This window comes from Brachyistius frenatus, unplaced genomic scaffold, assembly GCF_029030835.1.
Source record: "Brachyistius frenatus isolate BFR_SWC_R1_liver_20210118 unplaced genomic scaffold, ASM2903083v1 Contig_39, whole genome shotgun sequence".
Taxonomy (NCBI): Eukaryota; Metazoa; Chordata; class Actinopteri; family Embiotocidae; genus Brachyistius; species Brachyistius frenatus.
In genome coordinates this window covers 1,742,371-1,770,188 of record NW_027210638.1, presented here as the reverse complement: position 1 = coordinate 1,770,188, position 27,818 = coordinate 1,742,371, and the positions used below count along the sequence as shown (strand labels likewise).

At 42.3% G+C, this 27,818-nt stretch overlaps 1 protein-coding gene across 3 annotated transcripts in view; it reads right to left on the bottom strand.

The window, feature by feature from the left end:
• Positions 1-127: 127 nt before the first annotated feature.
• furinb (furin (paired basic amino acid cleaving enzyme) b) overlaps positions 128-27,818 on the bottom strand; it is an 80,096-nt gene continuing 52,405 nt past the window's right edge. For all 3 annotated transcript variants that reach the window (XM_069701902.1, XM_069701905.1, XM_069701903.1), the window contains 10 exons: positions 17,298-17,386; positions 13,818-13,990; positions 10,090-10,302; positions 7,797-7,897; positions 6,055-6,158; positions 3,253-3,370; positions 2,808-2,987; positions 2,456-2,583; positions 1,560-1,688; positions 128-1,080 (listed from right to left, as the gene is read on the bottom strand). In XM_069701902.1, coding sequence (XP_069558003.1) covers positions 368-1,080; positions 1,560-1,688; positions 2,456-2,583; positions 2,808-2,987; positions 3,253-3,370; positions 6,055-6,158; positions 7,797-7,897; positions 10,090-10,302; positions 13,818-13,990; positions 17,298-17,386 — 1,948 coding nt within the window. In that variant the 3' untranslated portion in view covers positions 128-367. The remainder of the gene's footprint in view (positions 1,081-1,559; positions 1,689-2,455; positions 2,584-2,807; positions 2,988-3,252; positions 3,371-6,054; positions 6,159-7,796; positions 7,898-10,089; positions 10,303-13,817; positions 13,991-17,297; positions 17,387-27,818) is intronic.

The following is a 27,818-nucleotide window of genomic DNA, read 5'->3' as shown; positions in this document are numbered from 1 at the left end:
ATAGCCCCTTTGATGGAAAGGTTACAAGCGGTGGCAGTACAAAAACAAAAATAAATAATGGAAACGTTTGCGTATCGCCTTAGACCGGTGGCAAAGAAGTGCGTAATAAATACCTCGGACATAAAAGTCAGAATCAAATCAGATAATTTATCAAATGTAAATAAATACACGGGACAAACAAATGACTGCGTTTGGACGGGGTGCTGACGGGACAGGAAGGCCCGTGTTTTGCGTTTTCCTCCGAGCCTGTGCGGTTCTCCCTCCCTCGCGAATCGGCTCCACACCAGTCAGTTTGAAACGCTGACGTCGCCCAGGGCGTCGCGATGTGGGACGACAGCAGCAGCAGCAGCAGCAGGCGCGTGTTCAGCTAGATTGAGCTCTGCGTCCTAATAAAAGCCGTCCTTTCGCTGTGACCGTCCACTTCCTCGCTGTCCGATTCAGACTCGTAGGCGTTCGCGTCCTCGTCTGCCCACACGGTGGGGATCCCCCTGTAGCATATCCGCGCCTTCCTCTCCCGTCCCCGGCGGAAGCCGAAACCGAAGCCCGCCCGCGTCCCCCTCGCGTCTGAATACCCAGAGGGCAGTTTGGTCCTCCGGCCGAGGAAAGTGCCGCCTGAGCGTATCTGCAGCAAGAGGAAGACCCCGACGAAGGCCGCCAGGACGAAGGCGCAGCCCAGAACGGCCACGACAGCGGGCAGCCGAGCGGACGGAGCCCCGCTGAGCCCCGGAGGCTCCTCGGATTCTCCTCCGCCGCCGCGGTCCGCCGCCGCCGGGACGTCCCCGTCCGGCTGGGCTCCGTCGCCCTGGAGTCCTGCTGCGAGGGGGGATTTTCGCTGGACCTGGTTCTGGTGCAGGCAGGAAGTGAGGACCAGGTGGCTGTGAGGCGGGCAGGACAGGCAGTCCGTCGGCCCGGCGCCGGAGCAGGTGAGGCAGGCGGGGTTGCAGGACAGGCAGGCCTGGACGGAGGACAAGTCCACCCAGTTCTCCAACGAGAGGTTGAGGAGCTGCTGCCCCGACGTGAAGCCCGGCGGACACAACTTCACACAACCCTGGAGGAAGAGGGAGAAGCCGGGGCTGCACTCTGGAGGGAGGGAGGGAGGGAGGGAGGGAGGGAGATTACAGTGTGAGGGAGGTCAAGTCTCATCCACACCAAACACAAGGAAAAAAATGACACCCGCGAATAACTCGTAACATTCCTGCATTAAATTATAAACTACAATGAATGTAATTTAGGACTGCAACTAAATGGATTACATTTTCTTCCATCATTTAATCTTTAGTTCTATAAAAGGTAAGAAAACATCTTTTAACTTTCCTGAATATCGAAATAACCAGCAAATTTTCACGTTTGAAAACCGGAAATTTGATCACATTACCACAAAATTTGCCGATTAATTTTTCTCATTTCAGCTCTCATGAATTTTTTTTGGTGCACATTTTAAAGTTTGCGACTAACGGCAGGAAAACAAAGTTCTCGAGCGTTTATAACAAAAACATTAGGAAACAGTTCAACGCTTGAAAAACTCATTTGAAAAACAACTAAAATCTCATGAATCTCACCGATGCAGATCTGCTGGGCGTCGAACGTCTTGCAGCTGTTGTTGGACGGCCGAGGGAAGTCGGGCGACGAGGGGTTGACGACGCCGGGCCCGGTGCCCCACAGGACGAGGCCGAACTGACTCAGCACACCTGCGAGACGGGGAGAGAGAGAGAGAGAGAGAGAGGTGGGGGGGGGGAAGGGATGTTTAGAGGCCGCAAGAACAAATCCATTTCGCACTTTCAGCACAGCGGGAACGGCGTGATCCGGCTGGGAAGCGGATACGGGGTGGGGGAGTTGGGGGGGGGGGGGGGGAGGAGAGGAAAACGAGCGACGCAAGCGGGCCAAACCGAACACCGGAGGAGGATCAACGGCGGCAGAGGGCGAGAGGCGTTCCCGTCTCGTCCCCCCCCCCCCTCCGCTGCTCCGAGGAAACAAAACCGCAGGAAAACCCCCAGAACTGAACGCGTCAACTCCTCCCGACGATGTGCTGCAGTTTGCCTTTTAAACTAAGAAGACTCGCCGGTCCAAACAACAACAAAAAATAAAAATAAAAATTGAAGTTTAGATAATCAAAAGGATACCAAATATTTTCTCTCAGAAGAATCCCTCTGTGACCAGCGACTGTTAACCTTTAATGTCTGCACGGATGCGTCCGAGAGCCTTTCCTTCTGGTGCCACAAATGTTACAAACTGTGCCATTAAAGGACCGGGGCCGGAAAAAAAACAAAAAAAGAGAGCTGAAAAAATAATAAAAAAAGGCTATTTAGAGCAGCATGAAAATACGCAGCCGGACTTTATTCGGCGAGGGGGGCGGGGAGGGGGCTGGGGGGGGGGTCTGGTTAATGCCGGCGTGAATGTTCAGTTTGATGCGACGCGACCATACTTGGACAATTAATGACGATGAGAGTGGGGTTACCATAGTCACGTCCATTAGCTGCTACGTTTTCTATTTCCAAGGTCCACTCTCCTTGAGGATCCTCGTCCCACGAGTGGGTGGTCATAAAGGCCCAGTCGTTGAAGCCCTCCGAGGAGTAGTCGTTGGGCCTGAGTAAAAGCACAGACGGGACATTTGTTTGTTGTTTTTCCAAAGAAGGAGTGTTGTTTTTCTCCCTCCCTCCCTCCCTCCCTCCCTCCCTCCCCCGAGGGAGTCTTGCCTGTGGGAGAATCTGTGTGCGACTAAAACTGCAGCGCGCACACGCGCACAGAGACAAAGAGAAAAAGAGATATACAGTAGGGTCGGCCGTACGAGGTGTGTTTTCCCTGCGTACCTGGGGAACAGCAGGGTGGAGCGTGTGCCCAGCGGGCTGACGAGATGAACGGCCAGCTTCCCCCTCTGGCTGTGGGAGAGCGTGAGGCGAGCCTGAACGTGTTCCAGGGAGCTGACGTACTCCGGCCGCCCCCAGCAGGCGTCCACGCTCTTGCTGAACACCAGCTTGTTCCCGATGTCTCTGCAGGTTCGACAGGTTTGAGGGGGAGAGCGGTTAACGTTGCGCGAGCTGCAGCGACGGACGCGGACGAAACGGCCGGAGCTGCAAATTCAAGCAAGCGGCTCGGCCCCGAGGAGGACGCGCCGACACCGGGCGGAGGGGGACGGCGGAGCAGCAAGTTGCCGCAATGACACTAAAACTCGCTGTAAATGACGCACGCACGCACGCACACGCACACACACACACACACACGCACACACACAGCTCCAAGTCATCCCACACTGACCTTGGCTCTGTTAGCATGGTGTTAACACACTGGTGCTGTGGCCCCACGGCCGTGTAGTTCTGAGCCATGGCCACCATCGCACCTGCATCCAGGAGCCCGTAACCGTACGAGTGACTCACTGTGGAGGAAAGAGATGGACGGGTGAAGAGCGAATGGCATGTTGGTGGGTGGTGGCGATGAGATGACAAGCACACACAGAGAGAGAGAGAGAGAGGTGACAATCAACAGTCGTCTCCGCAGTAAAAATCACATTTGTGCCTCGGTCCTGAGTGTACGGTCATAAATGAATAATAAATCCCTTAAAAACGCTGAGCTTTAGCTGTGCCTCCAACTGAAGTCACATTTATTGCATCATTTATTGTAGCAGTCAGTAATAATCTAAAGACGTTTATTTAATTTAATTGTAAATACGTTTTTTTTCCCGTTATCAAAATGGGAGAATTCTTTTTTTTTTTCCCGTCTCATCTGGCTGGAGGGGCGTGTCCGTGTTTGATTGACAGCAGCCGGCAGGCTGAGCAGCAACAAGGGAATGAAGGGACAAAGTAAACATACTTATCTTGTAGCGTCTTAGGCATGGACAGACAGACAGACAGTGTTGTCGGCACCACGTCAGTTCTAAACGGACATAATGTTGACGCTCGCTTATGTGTGCTGCAGTTAATCAGCCCGCAAACTGACACAAGCAGCACACTTTTCTTGGGTGAATGTTTGCTCGGGGACATCTTTTAAGAAGATAAGGTGCCAAACACGACGCTTTAAAATGAGACGGAAAGTCGAGTTTTTGCAGGAAAGCTAATGCCGTGTCAGTTTTAGTTGAGTGTGTGTTGTGCAGCAGGCTGTTAGTCATCCGTGATTGTCTCCCGGGGACAGCGCACCGCTTTATTCAGCGAAGGTTTATTTGGACGGCTCTATGGAAACGACTTCTCCATCGAAGAAAACACTGACTAACGGTGTACAAATGAATATGAAACTAGTGGGTGGCATAATGAAACCATAAAATGCAAACTACAAATTTCTCCCTTTTGGTTTCAGATGTTTTCTCTCTAAAGGAGACCACGGGACGTGACATTTACCGCAATTTGTATGCTGGTGCAGACCTGAATATTGTATATAATTTCCATTGGGACTCGGCTGTGTGGCAAACGAGTGGTGTTTAAGAGTTTGCGAACCCTTTGAAATTTTCTATATCCCTGCACAAATATAATGTCAAAACATCAGATTTTTTTTTACACAAGTCCCGAAAGTAGATAACGAGAACCCAATTAGACAAACATAAAAAATATATTAAAAAAATATATATTTACTTGGTAATTAATTTATTGAGAAAAATGATCCAATATTACATGTGCGAGTAGTTTTCAGTATCTGATGTGACTGTAACTAAACGTTTCCAGTAACTGTTGAGCACATCGATTTGGAGTAATTTTATCTCGCTCCTCCGGACCGAACAGCCTCAGCTCTGGGACGGTGATTACTTTTGCTCACTGCTCGCTTCACATCCTTCCACATTTCTATCTGACTGAGGTCAGGACTTTGACTCGGCCGATCCAAAGCATTTTTGTGTACTCGTCTTTCACCGTTTTTCAGTAGAGTGACCTGTGTGCTTTGGTCGCCGTCTTGCTGCATGACTTCCTGCCTCTTCAGATTCAGTTCATTGACAGATATTCTGACATTTTCCTTCAGTATTTGCTGGTACAATTCAGAGTTCACTGTTCCATCTATGATGACAAGCCGTCGTAGCCCAGATAAAACAAAACGGGCCCAAACCATGACACTACCACCTCCGTGCTTCACAGATGGGATGAGGTTTTCTTTACTTCAAACATAACGTTTCTTATTTAAACCAAGAAGTTCATTTTTTTTGTTTTTTTGTCTCATCTGTTCACAAAACATTTTTCCCTCGACGGCTTTCCGGCTTGTCCTTTTAATCTTTAGCAAACTGCAGGGGGTGAGCAGTGGTTTTCTCCTCGAAACCAAACCTTGCACAACGTTGTTCAGTGTTTTCCTGCCGATGGGCTCATGAACGTTGACATTCGTCAATGCGAGTGGGGCTTTTAGTTGCTTTGATATTAGACTGAGCTCCCTTGTGACCTCTTTGTCTTTTCCACACTTTGCTCTCAGCGTGATCGTTGTTGGTCGACTCCTGGGGAGGGCAGCAATGGTCTTAAATTTCCTCTGTTAGTACACAATCTGTCTGACCGTGGATTGGTGGAGTCTAAACTCTTAAGAGAACTCTTTTTCTGAGCTCCACAGAAATCTCCTTTGTTCGTGACGTGATTCACTTCCACAAACGTTTTGTGAAGGTCAGACTCAGATCCTCGTTCTTTAAATAAAACCGGGCGCCTATTCACCCCCTGATTATCATCCCATTGACTGACATTGAAAACACCTGACAACGTTCTTTTACCACTCACAGATATGTAATATTTGATCATTTTCCTCAACAAATAAATGCCAAACGTTATATTTTTGTCTAATTTGTTTAACTGCGTTCTCTTCATCTACTTTTAATACTCGTGTTAAAATCCGATGATGTTTGAGATCATATTCATATAGAAATATAGAAAATCCTAAAGCGTTTGCAAACTTTCCAGAACCACTGTATGTGGATGATCGCAAACACACTTGAGCACAGAACAGATTTTTGTTTGCTCCAGTTCATTGTGTGACGAGATATTTATGCATTTTCATTTATGTGCATTTATAAAAATGATTTTCTGTGCTGAGGATTGAAGCACAAATAAGATGCCATATGATACCATCTGTGCTGTATCGAGACTAACGATCGTTGCCAGTCGCTACCTCTGCGTCCCACGCCGTTGGTCTTCCAGTCTCCGGCGCTGAGGTGCCCGGGCTGTGACGTTCTCACCACCAGGTGCTGCATGTCCCTCCAGGTCAGGTTCATACTGCACAGAGACAGGAAGGAAAGCAACGTAATCGTATTGACTCCGTCTCATATAATAGCTGAATATATTACTTTTCAAAATTATGCACATAATCAGAAAAGTCAGGTTTCGCTGACATCCACTGTACAACAAAACAGCAGAGGAAATATGAGGAGCTGCGGGACACAGAAAAGGTCAGGAGACTGTAGACACACCTGCAATGGGATCCATCTGAGCATAAACAGTAAGAACACCTACACATTTATGGAATACCATATTGAGACGAGGAGGAAACCCTGAGGGATACACCAGTCAAACATAATAAAAGTAGGGGCTCACATTGAGGTTCTAACATCGGCGTAAAACCACAGTATTAAAGGTACATCATAGCCTGTTGTGTCGAAAGGTCAAGGAAGACAGTAAAACAGTGGATACAGAGGAGTGCGTCTAGACCTCTCTGTAATGATAGTTTCTAATGAGGTCTGGGACTGAGGGACGGGGGTCACCTTTCACACAGCAGAAGTCCAATAAAAACGCTTTTTTTTTTTTCTTTTTCCGAAGATTTAATAAGAGAAACTCAGAGAAACCACCAGAAAAGCCTTTGGGTCGCCAATGAGGAAAAAAAAACTTTCCGTGGGTTGAGATAATCAAACCATGCATCATGTGGCTTACTGAGTGCAACACCACCGACGACAGAAATAGAAACAGAGTATTGCACCAAGGCGCATCACCTCCGCCACTCTCCACATCAGCATTCACATCTCGCATGCTCTCATGTGTTATTAATGGACAAGTTTCCCCCTGATCTACTCAATGTCACCTCAGCCAAGAGCAAAGGGGAAAATAAATAAAATAATAAAACACCAGAAAGCCAAAACACTCCGCCTATTAAATGATTCAATCTCCATCCAGTGTGGTCCCGGTGTGATAAACTGACTACCGTGTCATTACTGCGGCCTCACGGGAGGGGCGTGGGCTGACAAATACTGACTCTACTTTGGTTTCAAAAGTGAGTGAAAGTCTGAGCTCTGTCAGTTACCGCCCAGCTCTTCTGATATCAGGGGTGACAGAGCTGAGGATACATACCTGAACTGAAACCAGGCCCTGAGGTACTACTGGATTCGATCTGACACCTGTCAGCTAATCTCTAATATGGAAATGTGGAGAAATTTCCACAAATTATGCATAGCAGACAAGTTTATGATAAAACAGGTTTAACACACGCGAGATATGACTAAAGATAGCGCCATAATGGAGAACACATTAGAGCTGCAGACAGAAACTCTGATTGAGACACCTGGAGTCCTGAATGAGCGATAATGAGAAACATTCTCCAGTTTAAAATCTTCACCACTGGCCCTTCAGGTATTCAGATGTCTGCGTGGGCTGCAGCTGCTGATTTGTCTGGCTAATTAACTGATTATCAAAAGCTTAATTTGCTGTAGAAAGAATTTCTGTCCTGGGATTTAGGCCAATGTCGACTCTCAGTAGTGCCTGCGCATTTCCAGACGAGAGCGTACGCACAAACAGACACACCCAAAGGCTACACAGCTGAGCTGATTAAGTTTACAGTCAAATTAAATAAAACAATTTTTAATTTTTTTTTTTTTATACTTATGATTTTCTAATGTAAATAGACACCTGCTCATTCACACTCACTTGGCCTCCAGAGCCAGAGCGATGATCCCAGCAGCCAGCGGGGCCGAAGCCGACGTTCCTGTGTGAGAGTCTGTGCATTTTTGCCTCAAGTCTGTGGTCACCTTGGAGACGAGAGAAGGGAGAGAAGTGCACATAAATACGGGATGTAGACACATTTAATATGACACACTGAATTTCCCACTTCAGCTTGACGGTTCACAATGAGAGAAGTTGAGTGTTAGATGCGGGAGGGCCGGGGACAATGTGAGCTCTGCCTGCAGCAAAATCTGAGATGTGAGTGAGGAGGAGGAGGAGGAAGAAGAGGAGGAGAGAATGTTTTGGTAGGTTCAGTCTCAGGTCTGTGGACGTCTGCCAAAGGGTCGCAGCCGGGGCGGCAAATGTCAGCCAAATCAGTCCAGTCAGGTCGGGCGGTGGCGAGTCGAAGTATGTTAGCGCTCCAGGTACGTCTCTGCTCTTGGTCTGTGCCGGTGCCAGAAAGCTAATGAGGCCTGTCTGGGTCACGATGAGGACTCGTCAGAAATAACAAAGAAGCCGGAAGCAAGGCGGGCTTGAAGGTTAGGGACACATTCTCGGTTTGCAACTTTTGGGCTGACAGATTGTGCCACTAATGACCATTATCTGCGGGAGGATGTCGACGTGTCGGAGGAGTAAACAAAACGGAGGGCAAGTGTCTGCGCAGACCAGCTGTTAGATCTCAGAACTGGACCAAAGAACACTGACGCACTCTCATTTCAAAGATTTACTGTTGAAACAATTGATCATTTTGATAATGGAGAAATCTGTGAAGTCATTTATCAAAAAGACTCAGAATATCTACTGGTTTCAGCTTTTCAAACAGAAGGACTGTTGCATTTCTTAATTTTATGACACTGTAAACAAAACATTTTTTTTGGTTTTGTATCGTTGAGGATCACGTTACTATGTTTTGTGATATTGTAGCAATTCTCCAAAATACTGTATTGATTTCAAATGATTTGTTTTCTTGCAAAGATTTGTGGCAGATGGCAATCGCTCCTCAGCCATTTAACTCTTCCACCCTAACGTACAGCAACGTAAACTGAAACAGGAAGTAGTATGATAGGAAGTAGTGCCAACTATAATAGGATCCCTAAAAATAGATTAAAAAAAATGGCAGTATAATAAATCTTAACCCCTATATTATCGTATCATATGGCAAGATTCTTACACAGCACTAATTTTTGACATTTAATAATAAAAACAGAGATGGATTAAGTAAAAAAAAAACGATAGACAGATTAATTAATAAGGAAGAGAACCATTTGTTGCGGTTCTGCAATGATAAAGGTTTTACTTTTACAAACATAACAGGCAAAGCAATTAGTATAAAATTAGAAAAAGGCATTACGCTGCATCCACTAACAAAGCAACAATCTGTCCTGTAATTGTGCTGTAATATACAGATTTGGTGAAAATAAAGTGTTTTCCTTTTCGCTGTTGTGTGATAATTACACTGAATCAAACACAGAGCCTGGAAGGACAATTAGTATTTTTGCCACGTGTTAATGTGTTTAGTTTTGCAGACAGCTAAATTTTCACACAGGTTTAATTACAGCAGAGCAGCCAGTGACGTTATGCTTACTTAGAGAAACTGGATTCAACGTTTGTTTTTCTGTCGCTCTTTTCGCCAAAGTCTGTAATCTCAAGAGATGACAGGTCACCAAATCTGTCCACTGAATGAGCTACTTGTTATTCCAAATTGGATTTGTTTGAAAGCCACAAAAATCCACCAAAGTGAACACAAATACAGTTTTGGACAAAAGAAAACTGCATGAGCTCACTGGTACAACAAGTGACAGCTTTTGACTGCTCAAGCAACAATACAAAGCGAGCGGCTGCATATTTTAAAATGTGTTCAATTTCAGCCGTTGGATGATTTGCATTAGCTTGCCTGCAGCATGCCTCTGGTGTATTTTGGAGGGGATGGCAGATTTATGGTTGTTTTATGTTATTGTATGTCCCTGAGGCAAGTCTTTCTTCAGATGACAAGCAGCTTGAAGGAAGCATGTGGCATCTCTCAGTGTTTGTCAGCTGTGCTCATCGTATGCTACACATCAGTCACTCTGATTTTAACAGCATGATGCCTATTTAAGAGATACAATATTAAAGTGAATATTCACTCAAAATTCACTTCGGATGTACTAGCATCAACTTCTGGCAGGTGTAAGATAGATCCTTGCATTTTGAAAATTCGACATTCACAGCATGCTGAAGATTCAAAGTAGAAAAAGAATGCTACGCAAAATTGTAAAAGTGCGTTTGTGTGTACACCCACTATCTGTTTCTCCCCCGGGTTTCCAGAGCTGAAGGTGGTAGCGAGGGTGGAGGAGCAGGGCTCGCTGTACCACGGCACGTTGCCGGACTGCGTGGTGCTGCTGATGGACAGGGTGTAAATGCTGTTGGTGTAGCCGTCACAGTTACAGCTGTCCTGCTCCCGGCCACCGTTACCCGAGGCCCAGACGAAGATGGAGCCCAGCCCGCTGCGTCCCTGTGGCACAGCAACACATAGTCGCCTCCGTGAATCCAGGAACAGAAGAGGTTAAGAGAAATAGTCTAACAAGAGCTGGTTTAAGTATGAAAAATTGCCTTTGACAAAGACGTTTGTTTGACTGCTTAAAAGTTTCGTCATTCATGTGCTTTCTTTAGAAACACGGAGCTGCTGTGGGCACAACTCTGATTAATACATCATAATGCCAGGCGACTTACTGCAGCAGAACATCAGATAACAAACGAACGGAATGTAATTACCAAATGTACCCAAGCTGAATATAATGTCGGGGCTGACAAATGACAACATGATATCTAGCAGCGAGGTTGCGCTCCAAAGATACACGCAGTTTATGAGACATACATGCGGGCGGGTCTGGAATGTCAACAGCAAGCTGGGAATCTCGGGTTGGTTTAGGACTCGGATCAAACTAGTTTTGCAGAGTAACCAAAACAGCAGGAACAGCACCAAGATTAGATTTCTGTAGTTGTTCTAAGACCCACAAACCCGTTTTTAATGCATTCGTCTTTGCCAGATTAAATCATTGCAGCGCTGTATTTGCCGGAAAAAGCCCCAGAAATCGATGGACTGCCTTTAGCTGGTATAAAAACCAGCTGCCGTGGTACTCACAAATTGTAAACAAGTTTGTGCACACTGTGAATTTTGCGCCTCCCTAGTCTGGTTAACTGTGGCCTTAACCATCGATTTTTAAGCTTTACTGCTTATTTTTAGGGCAAGGTTTCGTCGGCCCACTTCCAACACTGCTGACCTTCTTTCTCTCAATATGTGGCTGCTTGTAGCCTGAGGTCTGCTGACCAGTTCTTGCTGACTGTCCCTGGGGCCCGGCTGGAGACTGAAGCAGAGGGCAGGGGGCGGGGCGTCTGCTGTCAGGGCTCCGCGGCTCAGAAATATCCTCCGGGAGGAGAACGACCTCAGTGTCCCTTTGTTCACGTCTTACAGACGTATTCTTTTAATTGGCTTTAATTAGCCTTACCTCTGCTGCCACGTTTAATAGCACTTTTCGCTTTATAAATATTATATTCAGCAAGAAGAAGTTTCGTATTCTCTGCTAAACCTTATCTTTGTCTTTGATGTGTACTTCTGTGAAGCACTTCTATTCTGGAAAAATGCCCAATAAATCAATCAAAACTAATTTACTCACAGTTGACATTTCTCCTGAGTATTCATTACAGCTTGACATTCAAAGATGAGTGAAACCATTAAAGCTGAATCTTTTATCACAGCATGAAAGCAACAACCCAGACACTGTGATGTTCAGCGTGAAGGTGACCAATAAAAACATTTCTTATTCCACCTACAATTTGAACCAAGTGGGCGGATAACATATTCCTTTTGGAGAACAACAAAATAAACAATATTTATAAATATATATACATGCTGAGGGAAAGAGATAGAAGAAAGTGATCTCTAACATTCCTCATACAGGGAGCATAACGAATTAAACAAAACAATTGCAATATAGAAATTAATAAGGAGAGAAAAAAAACAGATGTACAGTATACCGTTTCACCCACTGATACACACAAAAAAAAGAAGCTGTTTTCAGTCAGAGTGTTTGATGGAAAAAAAACCCAGCAGGGATGTTTTTCTATTGCTTTTGTCAGGGATTGTGAATGTCTCTCTTCTGCTCTCTGTCTGCTTGAGTCTGGCCCGGTTGCTAAAAAAGTTGAATATTCTCGCTGGTGTTTACAGGCTTGTCAAAATCAAAGATACTGGCATATTTTCTTCTTCATCACTGCTGCTGCAACACTGCTTTCGCTGGTGTGGTTAATCAGAAAAACGTTGAGCTCCTAAGTGTGCAATGGGGGCCTAATTGGACTTGAACACGACTTTAAATGAGCTTGTTCAGAGTGTTTTTAAAAGGATTATCCATATAAATTCTTCCTACATGCCCATCTCACAAACGAAGAAGAGGAGATGACTGTGCTTCTGCTGTGTATTTGATGCCATCTGAATCAAACTGTATCCTAACACTGGAGTCTTGAAGCTGGAACATAATACCTCTAAACCTTTCCAGCCCAATTTATGACCGGGCGGTGCCTTTGCTGCAGGTTACAGAGGGCAGACGATAACACTTCAGTGCCAAGGGTTATCTCACTGCCAGGAGAACACACGCTGATTCAGAAAGGTCCTGTTGTGGTGCTGTCAGGCAATTTTTCTTCACTAACACGCCATGATATGTGGAGCATTTCACATTTTGGGATGTTATATATGAATCATTCTGTTCCACAGAAAATCGGCAGATCCATTCGTTTACACGGCAATTACTGCTGCCTTTGAGTCGAACTATTGTTCTGCATCAGAGACTGCTGCTGAGTTTCTATTTCCCCCACCTCACATTTATCATTTAGCTCTTCTGCTAACTTCTTTTGATGTAGCATGCTGACTCATGAAAAATGATGGCATTATACGGAGATACGACACCATACCCCTGCATGTTTTTTCCATCCATCCCTAAAGGACCAGTCAGAGGGCAATTAACAAACTCTCCTTGAGTTTGTCCTTTTACACAGTCCATCTCAGAGATATCCCCCATTAAAAACTACAACAGTACATTTGTATATGTGGAAAAATCTGCAAAGTTCTCTTATTTTAACTATATACTGCAGAACAACAACTTTCCAACAGCCTTTTTTTGCTGATATGAGAGAATTTACCACATGGATACGTAACTTCGAAGGAATAATTCAACATTCCTGAGGAATACACTTATTGCTTCCTTGCTGAGCGTTAGATGAGAAGATCAATACAACTCCCAGGTTTGTACAGTAAATACATATGAAGCTGTAGCCTGCAGCCCCGCTGGCTTTGGCATAAAGACTGGAAACAGGGGGGACCTGCTAGCCTATCTCCATCCAAAAAGGAACAACATCCACCTACCAGCTCCTTTAAAACTTCAAAAAAAAATTACAATTGTGCTGGGACCAGTTACTGGGGGACCATAAGAGACTCCAGGTATTTACTGGTCATGGTGCCGTATTGAAGCCTGTTTCCTCTGTCCTAACCTGAGCCCAGATTTACTCCTAATCCCAACCAGTCATTTTCTGCAATGCTTAACAACCACTTATCTCAATAATTTATCATTGTGGAGAGCAGTAGCACAGGGACTACTCTTTGAAGGTAAGCAGACTTCTACATAGTAACAATAAAAAAATAGTCTCCATAACAAATACAACTGGTAATTTTTACACTTTTGTATGTACTAAATATATACAACTGTTAAATGGTAAAATAATAAAAAAACAAAACAGCTTTAGATATGTTTGGCCAACATATTTCATTTCTTCAGTTTCCAGCATTTATGCTAAGATAAGATAAATAGCTGAATCAATCTTTTCATCTAACTAACTTTCAGGTAAAAAAAAGGTGATTAAAGGTCTCCTAAAACATTAATCTATTACCTCAAAGAGCTGATGTGAGTTTGATAATGATACTATAAATAAGAAATAGAAGATATTAGTTGATTAAAAGTCCAAGCTTATGCTCTGACTGACCTTGGTGATTCCCTGGAGGAATGCCTCCTTTGCCAGCTTGGCAGGGCCGTCCAGTGACTTTCCGTCGTCTTCGGGGCCCCAGCTGGCACTGTAAATGTGGATGTGTTGAGGGTTGAGGCTGAGAGAGTGAGCCTCCACCACGTCTGTCACCTCCCCGTCCAACATACGAACTCCTGTAAAATGAACAGACAATGCAGTGTATATCAGGTTACCACACAAGGAAAAAGTGATGAAGACGGAGTGACAACATGGCAGATGGTGAAGACAGTGAGCGTTTGAATTTTAGCATCAGATGGGTGGAGAGGTGTGAAAACCTGAGGGACAGAAGAACAGAATGAGACGATAAAATGTTGTCATAAAACGAGAGAAAGAAATTGTCTGATGCAAATATTTTCAGCCGCAAAACAGAAAGACACAACAAAATAGAAAAGTGGTAAAAACAAAAGGCTGAAGAGGGAAAAAAAAACCCCAAAGAGTTCCAGTTTTAATGAGTAAGTGCACAAAGCTAAACCCACGGACACAACAATATTTTACCATCACATTAACAAAAACCCAGCTGCTTGTTCTACCAAGAAACGCTGTTTCTTGACCTCAACAAACACAGAAAGGACAAGTAGACTAATTTAACAGATTGCAGACGGTAGAGAGACACGCACAGGCACACGCACAGGCACATGCACACGCACACACACACACACACACAGAAATGCGAGTTTACACACTGGTGTGTCCACAGGGCAGCACTGAGCGTTGTCACCTTTCATCATAGTTGAACGCAACCCTGTCTGAGCCTTTGAAGTGAGCAGCCTCAGATCAGTCCTCTGAACATTAATGGCTGTAGAGAGCCGTGAAATTAGCCTCCCTCAAATAAGGTCCATTACTGGTAGCGGACCCCCGGACGTCAGAGGCAACACTATGACTGGCGACGTCCATATTAAGACTTCAATAACCCGTTCCATACAACCTGCCTGGCCCAGGAGGCAAAAACATATACGAGTAGGGATGTGGCCAAGGCAGTAATAACTCTGTTGGCCCGGAGATTCTTTGTAACACAAGTCTGAAACAAACTTAATTGAGGTAAACCTTATATTAATAATAATACCACATTTTATTCGTAGAGCGCTTTTCCAAATACTCAAAGACCCTTTACATGAGTTAAAAACAACGCACAACATTAATCACACATTAAAGGCAAAGAAAGGTGAGTTTTGATCAGTGATTTGAACACGGACAGATCGGTGCAGTCTTGGATGTGTTTGAGGAAAAGCGTTCAAGAAAAAGGAGAGAGTCGTAAAGAAGACTCCGTCGCCCCAGGTCCAGGGTTTGGTCCTGAGTGGTAAAGACAGGAAGTTGGTGTCAGAGGAGCGGAGGCTGCAGAAAGGAGTGCGTTGATGGCGCAGGCTGGTGAGGTAGGAGGAGGGGATGGTTATGGAGGGCTTTGTGAGTGAAGAGAAGGACTTTGAACTGGATTCAGTGGAGGTTCAGAAGGACGGGGGTGACGTGGTCACGGGCGCAGGAGTGGGTGAGCAGGATGTACTGGAGGTTTTTTAGGACTTTGGATGACGTGCCATAAAGAAGGCTGTTGCAGTGGTCAGTTCTGGATGTGACGAAGGCAGGGATCGGAGTTTACACAGCAGAGAAGGTGAGTGAGAAGTGGGCAGAGACGAGCTACGTTATCAGGAGGAAAAAGGCAGTTCTGGTGATTTGACTGACATAAGACTGACGTTTGAAGGAGAGGTCACTGTTAAAAATGAGATGGTGGATGAGTGTGTGTGTGTGTGGGGGGGTGGGGGGGGCAGAGTGGAATTATTGATACAGAAGTTGTGAGAGGCTTTAGAGAGGGATTTTGAACCAATGAAGATGATTGTATTTATCACAGTTTAGTTTCAGGAAGTTGGCTTGAATCCATGATTTAAACATGCAACATAAAATGCTCAATATTATTGTTTTTGATTGTTACGCGAGTGCTGTACTGCAGCAGTAATGATAATTACTGTGGTAACAATTCTCATCAACTTCCTGCGGCTTGACGATTCCTTATTAACACACTGCTGCGCCAGTTCCCTGCAGCTCCATTGACTCAGAGGCAGTAGATGCAGTCACGAGTGTGTGTGTGCAGGCGGAGGGAAAACAGCTACAGTAGGTGGAAAGGGAGCCCAGAGTGAGCCAAGTTGGGTCAATTACAGGTTTAAAAACACTTATCACAATTCAGTACACTGTAAGGATATACACAATTTAGCGTTGGCACAAACATGAGTGCTTCTGCTCACACGCACACACGCACACACACACACACACACACACACACAAACCACAAGCCTTTGGGAGCAAATCATAGCTGTTTATAAACAATCCACTGACCCCACGACGTGAACAGATTCACAGGGGGAGAAATTTATGAGAATGGGGCCAACATGCGGCTCTGTTGGGAGATGAATGGTAATGAAGACAAAGAAGGAGAGTTATGAGTAACATCTGTGAACGGGACTGCTCAGGGCTTCACCGGCTCCGCTGAGTCTTGTTGGCTGCCGTCATGGCGTTGACCGATTATTTGGTGACAAAACTTACTAAAAGCCTCCTTGGAATACTTTATCAAGTGCAAAAATGTTTAGGAGACAAAAAATAAATCCTTTCGGACATAATTTGTTATCACAGGTATAATTTAAATGAACTGCTCTACATATCTTTGGATTTCTTAATGCGTATCTGCACAATATGACAGCTTTATTACTGTTTAAACAAGAGGCTGCCCTAAGAGCACTTTTTTGACCACCAGATGATTGGCAGATGATTTACACAGTGGCAGGTATAGATGTCCTCTGGGTTGTGAAGCCGTGAACTTTTCTTGGCATCTTTGTAATACTACATTTAGGCTATGTCCTTACACAAATCAGATTCACCCTGTCATTAATATTAAACGACATGCTCATATGCAGCGGTGAGACATGATTTCAGTCATTTTCTTCAAGACGAGGCTTTTAACACTTGTTTATTAACTGGCACAAAGCAATCTCAATGAAGTCACGATCTGATTATTTCCAGACAAAAAAAGAAAACAGCAAGTGATCAAAAGCTGTTGTTCTCATTGGCATCGAATCAGAAACTATTCACTGCATGCTGCTGCCTTTCTCTGCAGCACTCTCTTACTTACAGTCTGAACAATACAGTCAGTAATCGGTTGGTAAATGATGATCAATGGTCCGGAAAGAAACGTTATGGGTATCAGTTTTTAAAATCCATAACCGGATCATTATTAATATGTGAAGACACGGCTCCTGTAAAAGTGTCGTTCTGACTCGGGTGTCAGACTGAAGTGATCCCACATTAGCTAAAAGAAATGCACTACTAAGTTAATGAATTAGAATGTGAAGTTTATTGTGCAAATTAGTTCTAATTAAAATGATATGAATCACATTGAAATGAATGACACTAATTAAACATTGTGCCTAATTAGAAATATTAACAATATGCGTCACTCACCTCCAATTTTAGCGTTATAGGCCACACCTACACCACACACACCGTTGTTGGCTGCAGCTGCGACTTCTCCTGCACACCGAGTTCCATGTCTGGGAAGGGAAAAGTGAAAGTCCATGAAAGAAGAGTAATAAGAAAAAGGAAAGACGTTTAAAAAGAAGCTTGAATATTATTAAAACTACAGCACAGTGAAAAAGAGAAACATAAAACCGTTTTGTAACTGCAGCCGTCTCGTGTTACAGCTGAAACAATAGTTGTCAAAAAGCTTGATTTGCCTCCCACATTATTTAGACAGTATTAGAATTGAAGACTAATAACACAGCGCTTCGCCCTTCGAGGTGAACATGATATGCAATTAGAAGCATCAAGGACACGTTTTATTTTATTTTTCCACACAGCACAATATGTGTCAACAAGCAACTTAGTGGTTACAATGGAGCTGCAAACACCGCAATCATGCATACAAAAGAAAAATCATTATGTGGAGCATTAGTGTGTGGAGCAGCTGAAAATGTCACTTGCTAAATTGATGACAATAATGTCTTGCCCCCCCCCCCCCCACCAAGTACTGCACTTCAATCTGTAAATGCCTTGAAAACATATTTTCAGAATCCATGTCAATCTTCTGATGAACGATGGAATCGCACCATAACAAACTACGTGCTGACAATGTCTGAGCAGTTATTTCACAAACGTTTTCTTGTATTTGTGCTTTTTATTGTATATTTGCTAGATATAGTTACATTTTTATAACTGGAAACGTGTTATGCACGTCCTGCACTGAGCAGAGATTAGTAACATTTGCATCAAAATGTGATGTTGGGAGACTGAGTCAGATCAAAAAGTCCTGAAAAAGCCAATTCACTTTCAATAAAGGACTTTAACTTTAACTGTTGATTATTTTTTCATGAACAGTCATTGTTCATAACATTTTCTCACTAAGCTTTTAACAGCGTTTTGCTGTTTATTCCCCCCCCACCAATTTACGAATGAATGTTTATATGCATTTCTATTAGCATGCACAATATCTAATATCTATGTACTTGTGAGAAACTGTGGGAATAAAAATGACTGTTTTGGTTAAACAAAGTACTTGAGGAAGCTTCTCTTTTGACGTTCTCTCAATATATGAGACAAGCCTTTACAGCGAAAAACAACTGCATTGAAACCAAAGCCCAAGTACAAAGGCCCGTCTGAAACTAACCTTACCTAGACAGTCACTGGCCACAGGCTTTCCAAACAAAATATGAGATGTTACTGATATACATGAATTATTCACCGAGTTCCACATTAATTCCTTGAACCAGTCTTGAGCTTCAGAGAACAGACAGGTTCCCTATAGAGTGTTGTCTAGATGTCAAACACACCAACACTTCACAGACAAAAAACCCCAGTCCAACCCCCCAAAAACACACTTTATCAGGATTCTCATCAGATCTGGTTAAGAAAAATCTAAATTGAAAACTTTACAGTTTTGGATGATACCACACTAAAAAGTAATCATTAGTGAAACGGTTCTAATTTGTCTCATTGACGTTTGGGGTTGAAGCGGTGTGATCAGACTGCGAATAGATGGAGCAGAATGAGCATTTGGCATTTAACACAGGTCATTAAGATTGTCTCCTGATTACTGTGCTGATATGAGATTAGGAAGCGAACAGTTTCACACCCATCTCTGGGACGTGCTGTGTGAATGTTATCGGAACAAAGCTAATTACACCCTCAGTAGTGTTTTAGAAAAAAATCCCCCCCAAAAAATCACTTCCTGTTTTGATCTCCCAACCTCACTGATGATGAGGCAGAGGACAAAGTTGTTTCACAGGGTCAGAGCACAGCTCCACCTCCAGCTGGGATCCTGATTAGACTCTGAGCAGTTCTATGATATATTACCCACCCACTAATTCTCAGTTTTGTTCACTGTAAAACACTTCAGCAGACGATCTATCTCCCTATTACTAATTCTTCTTCCTGTATTTTTTTTGTAAAACAAAAAAAGAGTATAATATAGAAAAAAAAAAGAAAAAAGAATGGTGCGGAAATTTGGCTGTTTAACAAATCATTTATTTCATGACCCATGCTATCAACAACTACAAGGATTAAAGTAATTTTTAAACAAGCACTCAACCTGCCTGACAGGTCCTATTTTTCCACTGACAGATATGCCCTTACACAAGGACCTTGGCACATATGGGAGGGTGTAATATATCATCAGCACAATTAAAATGCTATCATTGTTAACAAAAGGTTAACTAGTTTCATACTGCATGAATAGCAGCAGTTGATGATGGCTCCTCCCTCAAGAACAGTATGAGCTCAGGGGTTAAATTGGGATTTGTTAGATGGGGCATCACTTTCTTACCAGCATTTGCAACGGGACAGTAATGTAGCAGCAATATTATTTGTGGAAAATAGGGCTCCGAAGACCATGAGAATCTAATTAGCATTAGTGAATCATTAGCCTCACATACACAAATCAGTTCATTTATCTCATTATTAAAGAAACATTTAGCATAACAAAAAGCTCGAGGAAAAGTCCACAGTCTGAGTTAATCATACTCCAGACATGTTGTTCTCTGTAGAGCTTCTCTATGTGCATAGCATAGTGGCGCGCAGACCTTTTAGTGAGCGCCCATTGTTTAATCAGAGCACTAAAGAGGAACAGACCTGCCCACTCATTAAATTTGAGCTCACAACTGCGTGTCTGACAAATGTCTGACTGACTGGTTGTACGTGCTCCTCCACACATATCCGTCATGTTATTATGTGCTCAAACAGGGCAGAGTGGATGCTGAATGGTGCCCGTCAGTCTCGTCAAATCACGAAAACATGCAACTATAAGACCACTAATCTTACTATTAGTATACTTATTTCCACGCTACAAAAACATGAGTGAGAAGATTTTATGTTGATGGGAGACGCCAGGGTGGAGCTCTCTTTAATGACTGAGAAAGCAGAGCATCTGTTCTAATCAGGGCACAACTGGCACTATTTAACTTTCTGAATTTGTATATCTGTGTTTACCAATTTAACATAAAAAGATTGGAGATGAGATCTATATTTGAAGACATCCAAGACACTAAGTGGTTCTGCTGTAATTTAATGTACCAGTTGGGCACTGCTACAAACCAGTCTGCTTTAATGTGAAGGGATCCAATTTATGAGCAATCTTTTTGAAAACAATACTTTAAAATGATATATACAACATGCACTTGTTTGTTTTAGCCTGAGGCGCAATTTACAATTTGTCTTTGGCAGTGTCGTTGATCTCCTTCCGGTGTTACACTGCTGAGTAAACACAGAAGAAGCACTGATTTCAAAAGGGAACACATTGTTTTGCTCTCCTTTAACACACAGGCCAGAGAGCCTGCAACTATCCACAATGGCCCAAATCACATAGTCAGCACTGTGGCCGGCCAGATGGCTTGGCCCAGAAAGCTATATGCATGAAACAGGCAGACATTTGCAGTTCAACTGCACTGCAAATAGCAACTCCATGTGTCATCTGTCATTGATATTTGTTCACAAACACAATATCGGATCACAGTGTTATCTTTCACAAAAAAAAAAAAAAAAAAAAAAAAAAAAAGACCCTTTGATTTTTTAAGCTCTTTTAATCACATCAACATTGCTGTGATTTAACGAGCCAATCACAACCAAATCTGAATCAAAAGGTTTGTTATTTTGAGATTTCAAATGTGACCAAATTGTAATCAGTGGCAGTAGATATCCGCAGGAACGGTTCATGTTTGATACAGAGCATTATAAAAAAAGCCTTCATGCTCCAGACACCACATATTCTCAGACCAAGGAGCCACAGATGTGATGGCAGGCAGGGGATCCAGCCAGGGCAGGCAGAGCGAACGCAGAGCCAAAGGCCTATGAAGACATTTATAGAGAGTCTGTGCATACCAAGATTCAGCTGTTCTGAATACTATCTGTGTGCTCGTGGGCATGTATGTGTGTGAGTGAGTGAGTGATTGATCTGGACTGAATTCAGCTAAAACAACCAGACAGTTTAATATATCCGGGGAGGCTCAGACGTGCCAGAGCAGACAAAAGGGTTTACGATGAAGCCGCAATTTTATCTTTTAAATGTCCATGAAATTAAATGATTCCCGAGACAATTTACTGAATGCCTCCATTTTATATCCATTTAAAACAGATTGGAAGAGGTGTCGCAGGCACAGCAAGTGGTGCGGTCAGCCATAAGTGTATTTTGAAAAAAACGAGAAATTTAAACTTTGCACGAGAGACTAAGAGATTTTTTTGAAATAGTGCAGCGCCATCTCCAAGAAGCACAATCACTGTAAATAAATCATTAGTATGCGAACCGGTGGATGGCAAAAGCTACACACTTTGTCCAAAATACAAGCTGTGGAGAAAAGACCCAACAAAGCTTCAACAAAGCTTAGATAAAAGGCTGCTGAACTAGAGATGCTGTCTTCACACAACCAATGTGACCTGCCTTATCTTATCAGAAGGAGCACAAGGGACAGAGTAAGGTAATGCTTTTATCTCTTCTCTTCAGGACAAGGCATCCTATTTGGGGAAGTCATTGCACTGCCATTTATTGGAGAATGTAGATATGTCATATAAGACAATCTCTGTGGACATGATGCAATGTAACCAGAGACCATATAATGAACTGCACAGTCAATTGATGGATGCACATCCATCTAGCCTTTACATTCTATAAAAAAATTTAAAAAAAAAAAAAAAAAATTAAAAAAAAAAGCTATTATCTTATTGGAGGTGACAATTGAAAACAGCCTTCATTTTTATCTTATCATGAAATCAGCCTTAACCTAAACCTAACCTGAAAACTGGAATTCAACTCAGATTGTTTACTCGCACAATGATTTAACATTACACATCCTCACCTATTGCTCATGACTAATTCTATGATTTTACCACTATTTTTTTTCTTCTTTTGAAATCATTTTGGATATTTTTTGCTATTGCTATTAGACACTGGGATGTATAGTGAGCAGATGGAAGTAAATTTGGCTTTAAACTTATTGTAAATACAAGGCATGCTTAACATCCAAAGCTTAACACAAAGGGTTAACTGCTACTTATGAATTATATTTTGATTGTTAAATCAGTGTTGGATTTCTTCTAAATTGAGGGGGCCTGATGCACAGTTCCATTTTTGATGAGACTAGCTTAGCTTAGCTTAGCAACTATTTGTAACCCCCTAATGCCTATCAATTCACCATAAATGTCGGCTCAAGTTATTTAGCAGTGTTCTTTCAAACAACAAGTACATTTTGGGGACTCACATGAAACAAATTTAATAAAGAATAAGAGCTAATCAAACAGTAGAGGCCTGAGGATTCTGACTTTTAGTCTGTAACATGGGTCAGGCTTCAAAAACACTGGATCATACATTTCTCATAATGCAACTTGACACTTTCAATTTTTAAGGCAGTTTTGAGCCGAAACGGAGGATCCTGGTGACCACATCAGGATTACGATTCAAACTTAAGAAAAGCCCAGAGACCCAGAAGACGTCATACTGCTGTTTTGTTACACCAAGTAGTACTCTTCAGGACATTTTATGTTTAACATCAGTCGCAAAGCTAAATCAATGGACCCAAACGAAATAAAAAATCTTTCAGATATTACCATGGGTAGATGAGCAACAGAGACATAATACCTCTAAAAGCCAGCATGACACACTTTTTCAAATTTTGAAAGTACTTGGAACAGTAAGATGTCTATTAGAGCTTGGAGAATTTATGCTTATGGAAGGTAGACAAATGGGACCCCACACACACACTAATGCAGTGTTTGTGTTGCGATGTATAGAGCAGTGTGCTAAAATATGCGTCATTTAGTGTGACTAATGTCTAACCCATACTTGGTTAAACTGTAGGATCTGTCTGTTGGCATTGCTCTATTGGTTTAGATCTGTTTTAGAGGGATTGAATAGGGTCCGTTGATTGTAGCTGCCAAAAGGATTAGGCTATTTTCTGCTCCACTCGGCACAGCTCAGCTGTGGCCTCAGGCAGGTCTGTTCAAACGGTTACACTGGAGAGCGAAGTGGAGATATCTGCATTGTGTGGACGAACACAGAGGTTCTGTCTCCAGCATTGTAAAGAGAAAGATCAGATTAATTTTGTGTCATATTTCAGATTTTCATAACCCGGGTTTGAGTAAACAAACCGTAAATCCTTATCTGTCCTGCCCACTTGCAGTGATGGCTGCCTATTCATCCATCCAATGAGCAGAAGGCAGGAGAACCACAGTGGAAAAGTTGTCGGTCCACCATCAGCCAAGTACAGATAGACACAGTAACTAGTCATGACATTCATACCTATCGGCAATTTAGACTCTCCAATCTATCTGATTTGCATGTCTCTACATGGGTGGAAACTTGTGCGGACCTGGAGGGAACAAAATTGAACTGTCTTTTTTACTTTGTGTTAACACCATAAAAGCTGTGCTACTCTAAAAAATAAAATGTATTATCAGTGTGTTTTATGGAACATTGTGGTAGAAGAGGAAATAAACTCTTTTAATGCAGCTACTGTGGTTAAAATGATCATTGTCGGATGATAAAGTAACTGAAAAGGAAATGACCCACCACAGCATCTGTGTCTAAAGAAATTAGTTAAACTCATTTACACAACAAAGCATGTTTAAATGACTTCAAATGGCTTCGGACCGATCACAGTAACTTAATAAGAGTAAATAAATAGCTCAACATCGAGTAACACGCGTAAACTGAACTATCGCCACACGCTGCAGACACAATCTCTTTAACATCCCATTCATCAGTATCAGGTCAAATGAGCAGAGTAATATTGATTTACTCTCAGTGATCAGTAACGTCTTGTAGAATCTGATTTGGCTTTGGACTGCCACCTCCAATCACTATGGGCTTTACCTTAATGAAATGTTTAGACAACAGCAGTTTTCAATCACGCTGTACTTTTCTTTGGCAAAAATAATAGCAGGAGGGCAGACAGTAAGCCAGAGGATTTTGGTGTAAGACTGAGGTCCCTGCCAACATCCCCTCTGAAAAGTCTGTCTGGAAAATAAACAGGCTGTCCACAGCAGAATAAACAAGACAAGGAGAAGCAGAAGCACAATATTCTGGCTGGGGTAAGAGTGGCAGCTTTATAAACAATAATTGATAAAACTCTTTAAATAACAGGGGAAATTTACCTCTGGCATGCGATGGCCAGAATAAACAGAAAATATTTCTTGTGTACCCATCCCCTACTCTCTTCTTGATTTTTTTTTCTCCTGTGACAGTAAAAATGTCACCTTAAGAGTCTGAGAAAACCTTTTGTCAAACTATCAAGGCTCAGAATTATAAAACGAGTCTCGTAATAGGAAACGCACAGCGTTGCTTCTGACTCTTCATTCACTGAATGCAAAGTTAACTTGTTTATCTACATGGAAGAGCTCATCTTCTACGTGAAATGACGGAGTGAGAAACAATTGCAGCTAATCAGACACACACAGACTGCACCAAAGTTCGTCTATTTAAAAATATCTTCTGCTCTTTAAACCACTGAGGAAAAACAATCACTTATTGAACGCATGAGGAATGCCAATTCCACAAAATGCTGCGTTCTAAAATGTGTCAGCAGTGGAGACAATGCAGCGCAGAAGCGACCTGCTGTGTCAAACACTGTAACAGAGGTGCGAAAGCCGACAAGGCAGGAGGAAGCTGTCTTCTTTGATTTGTGCCCTCCTTCACTCCGGTTTGTCCCGTATCAACCCCTTGACAGAGATTTATTACCTCTGTACAGACTTGGATATGCATGCAGCGTATGTACAGCAGGGATAAGGATTTGCAGGGCATAGGACAGGCATTTTCATTTCCATTCACACATTAAAGCAAGGTTCATTTCAGGCCTTAGTCACTTGTCTTGGCCAAGGACACAGTGCCTGCAGACAGTAGTTAACCCTGTAACCACTTTCCCTCTTTTCTTGCGTTGCAGTCAGAATTTAAATTGGATTGAGATTTATTTTCTGCCAATTAGGTGTCCAATAACCTCCAGTGACAAATAGAAAAAATGTTTTAAGACTTGCTGTCTTGACAATAGCACACTGAAACATTTAGTCACCTTTTGATTTTGCAATATGGTTGGATTGAGATACTGTTAACATCATGAATAAATATCTATTCAGCCTTTTAAAGAAACTTAAACCGACAGCAGTTTTAGGTATAATTTGTTAATATCACTATGGTCCATACATTGTGGTCATGAAATATGTTTAATTGAAGTTTCACATTTCAGATGACCTTTACTCATTCCTTTTTTAAATAGCTTTCTTATTTGTTCAATCCAAAGTATGTCCAGTACTATTACTGATAAATGATCATCCTAAATACATTTGCTTGGATTAAATAAAAAAGGGCTCCACTAAAAGTCACCTATGACTTTATCTCTTAATAACTGTAGGTCTTCCCACATCCATCTAATGCAGAGGACGACTGGCCAACCTTAACTAATGTCAGAAGAGATTAAGAATGTAATTGAATTAGACTTCAGATGTATGCGTTCAGCAGTGACTGGTACATTTACCATTTTCCCATCCCATACCTTTCTGCTGAAAAGGCACTTTCATGGTCAGAGAAAAAAATAGCCAGGCGCCCACCGAGGACAAAGCAATTTGTTCGGGCAAGAAAAGCGAGCAAACACTTTTCTTGGTCTTTCTCAATACCATCATCCAGTTTAGCCAGTCCGCCTCCTCCTTCAGCCTTGAGTTTCACCGGAGTTAGTATTCAGGTGATGAGTGGTAGGTTTTTAATGATGGACAAAAGGCTGTGTAACATGCCAATCATTTTCTAATAAAGGCTGTCTCCATACAGACTTTCAAGCAGGCAAGCAAACAATATTTCCTGCAGAAACTAATAGCTCTCAACAGAAAAGTTTGAGGGACCGAAACTGTGTGCGTATAGCTGAATACGTCTGAAGAAGAGAGGGAAGTAGTCAAGTGTGCCGAAGTGTCTGGTTATATACAATACGTGCTTTGAAAAAGTCAAATCACTTTCCTCTACTTTCTCTACAAATACTCAGAATTTGTTTTAGAGCTTAATATACGATATTATAGACAACCTGAAAGAGAAAAAAAGAAACACCATGACCTTGCACATGAAAACGAGTCAACTAAAAATCTGCATAATAGGGATGAGATGTGAATATGGCTGCACTGACCCACGGTGGTGAGATAATGAGCCTTTATCCTTTAACCTTTATCCTCCAGAGGTAAAGGAAAATAAATATAACAAAGTTAAAGTGGCTCCTATTAACTTAATGACTCTAAACATTTAGGTTTTTAATAGACTGATTTATAGAGATCCTGTTAAAATTGTCAGAATGTGTTTGAAGATCATGTTTTATACATTACAACTGTAACGTATTTTAATCTGTACTTCAGTGACAATCACTAGAGGCCCAACGATACAACATTGTCACAATACTTAGGTCATGATATAATATTATTGAAATTTTTTAATATTTTGTGATATGCTGTGTATTGCCATATCCTATATTATAAGGAAATATGATTTACAATTTTTTTTTTTAATCTACAAATTATGTCCCCAGAGGGAAACTGTCAACGTCTGTTTTCTCTCATAAAATAAAGATACTATGCTTTATTGATTTTTCTCCCCCACCCCTAATTGTATTTATTAAAACCCATAAAACATTTGCACAGAATAATGCGTTTTAAAGACATTATATAGTTCATCACAATGAGAATTGTTATTGTTTAATGCATATGCATTATATTTACAGTAAATAATGTAATTATCATTTATCATCATAATACCCAAATTCAGTGTGGCCAAAATTTTAAATTAATAACATTTCTTTTAAAGTTTTTATTTGACATTCAGAGTTTTCTCTGTCTTGATATGTATCGACAAAAAACATGGACATTATTACAATTAATATCCCGGTAATGATATTGATAATACTATTGACCATACTGCACAGTTCTTTCGTCTCTGATTGATTTTTATAAAAATAATTCTCTTCTGCTGGCATGTGGTGACGGAGGTGAAATCAATCCTATTATCTCCTGCTCTAAACCGAGCCCCATACGTCTGAATCCCACTGGCATAATGTAGCAGAAGTGGGCGAAAGTAAAGATAAAAAAGGACAAACATTTCCAAGATGAAGCACAATGGATTACCTGCTTGACCAGACTTCAACCAAGCTTCAACTAAGCCTGCATTCCCTTCAACAATAACTGCCAACTCAAGACAGAGAATCTCGATGGATAAAGCCTGAGAGGAAAATTCTAAAATCAGCCTTGCGTGTCATCAGACCAAATGAACTAGCCTTCGTGACTCTGGAAAATGCCTGCTTCTGACTCTGCCCTGTTTTTTGTTGTCCTATGAATATATTCATATAATCTCATTGTGTTGGGGTTGTGAGCATTACTCACTGCCTGCCTGTATTACTCTGTGGTGATTTACATAACTTATTGGATATAATTTGTCCACAAGTCACTCCAAACACAGAAGCTCCACGCTGCAGACACAGAGACACA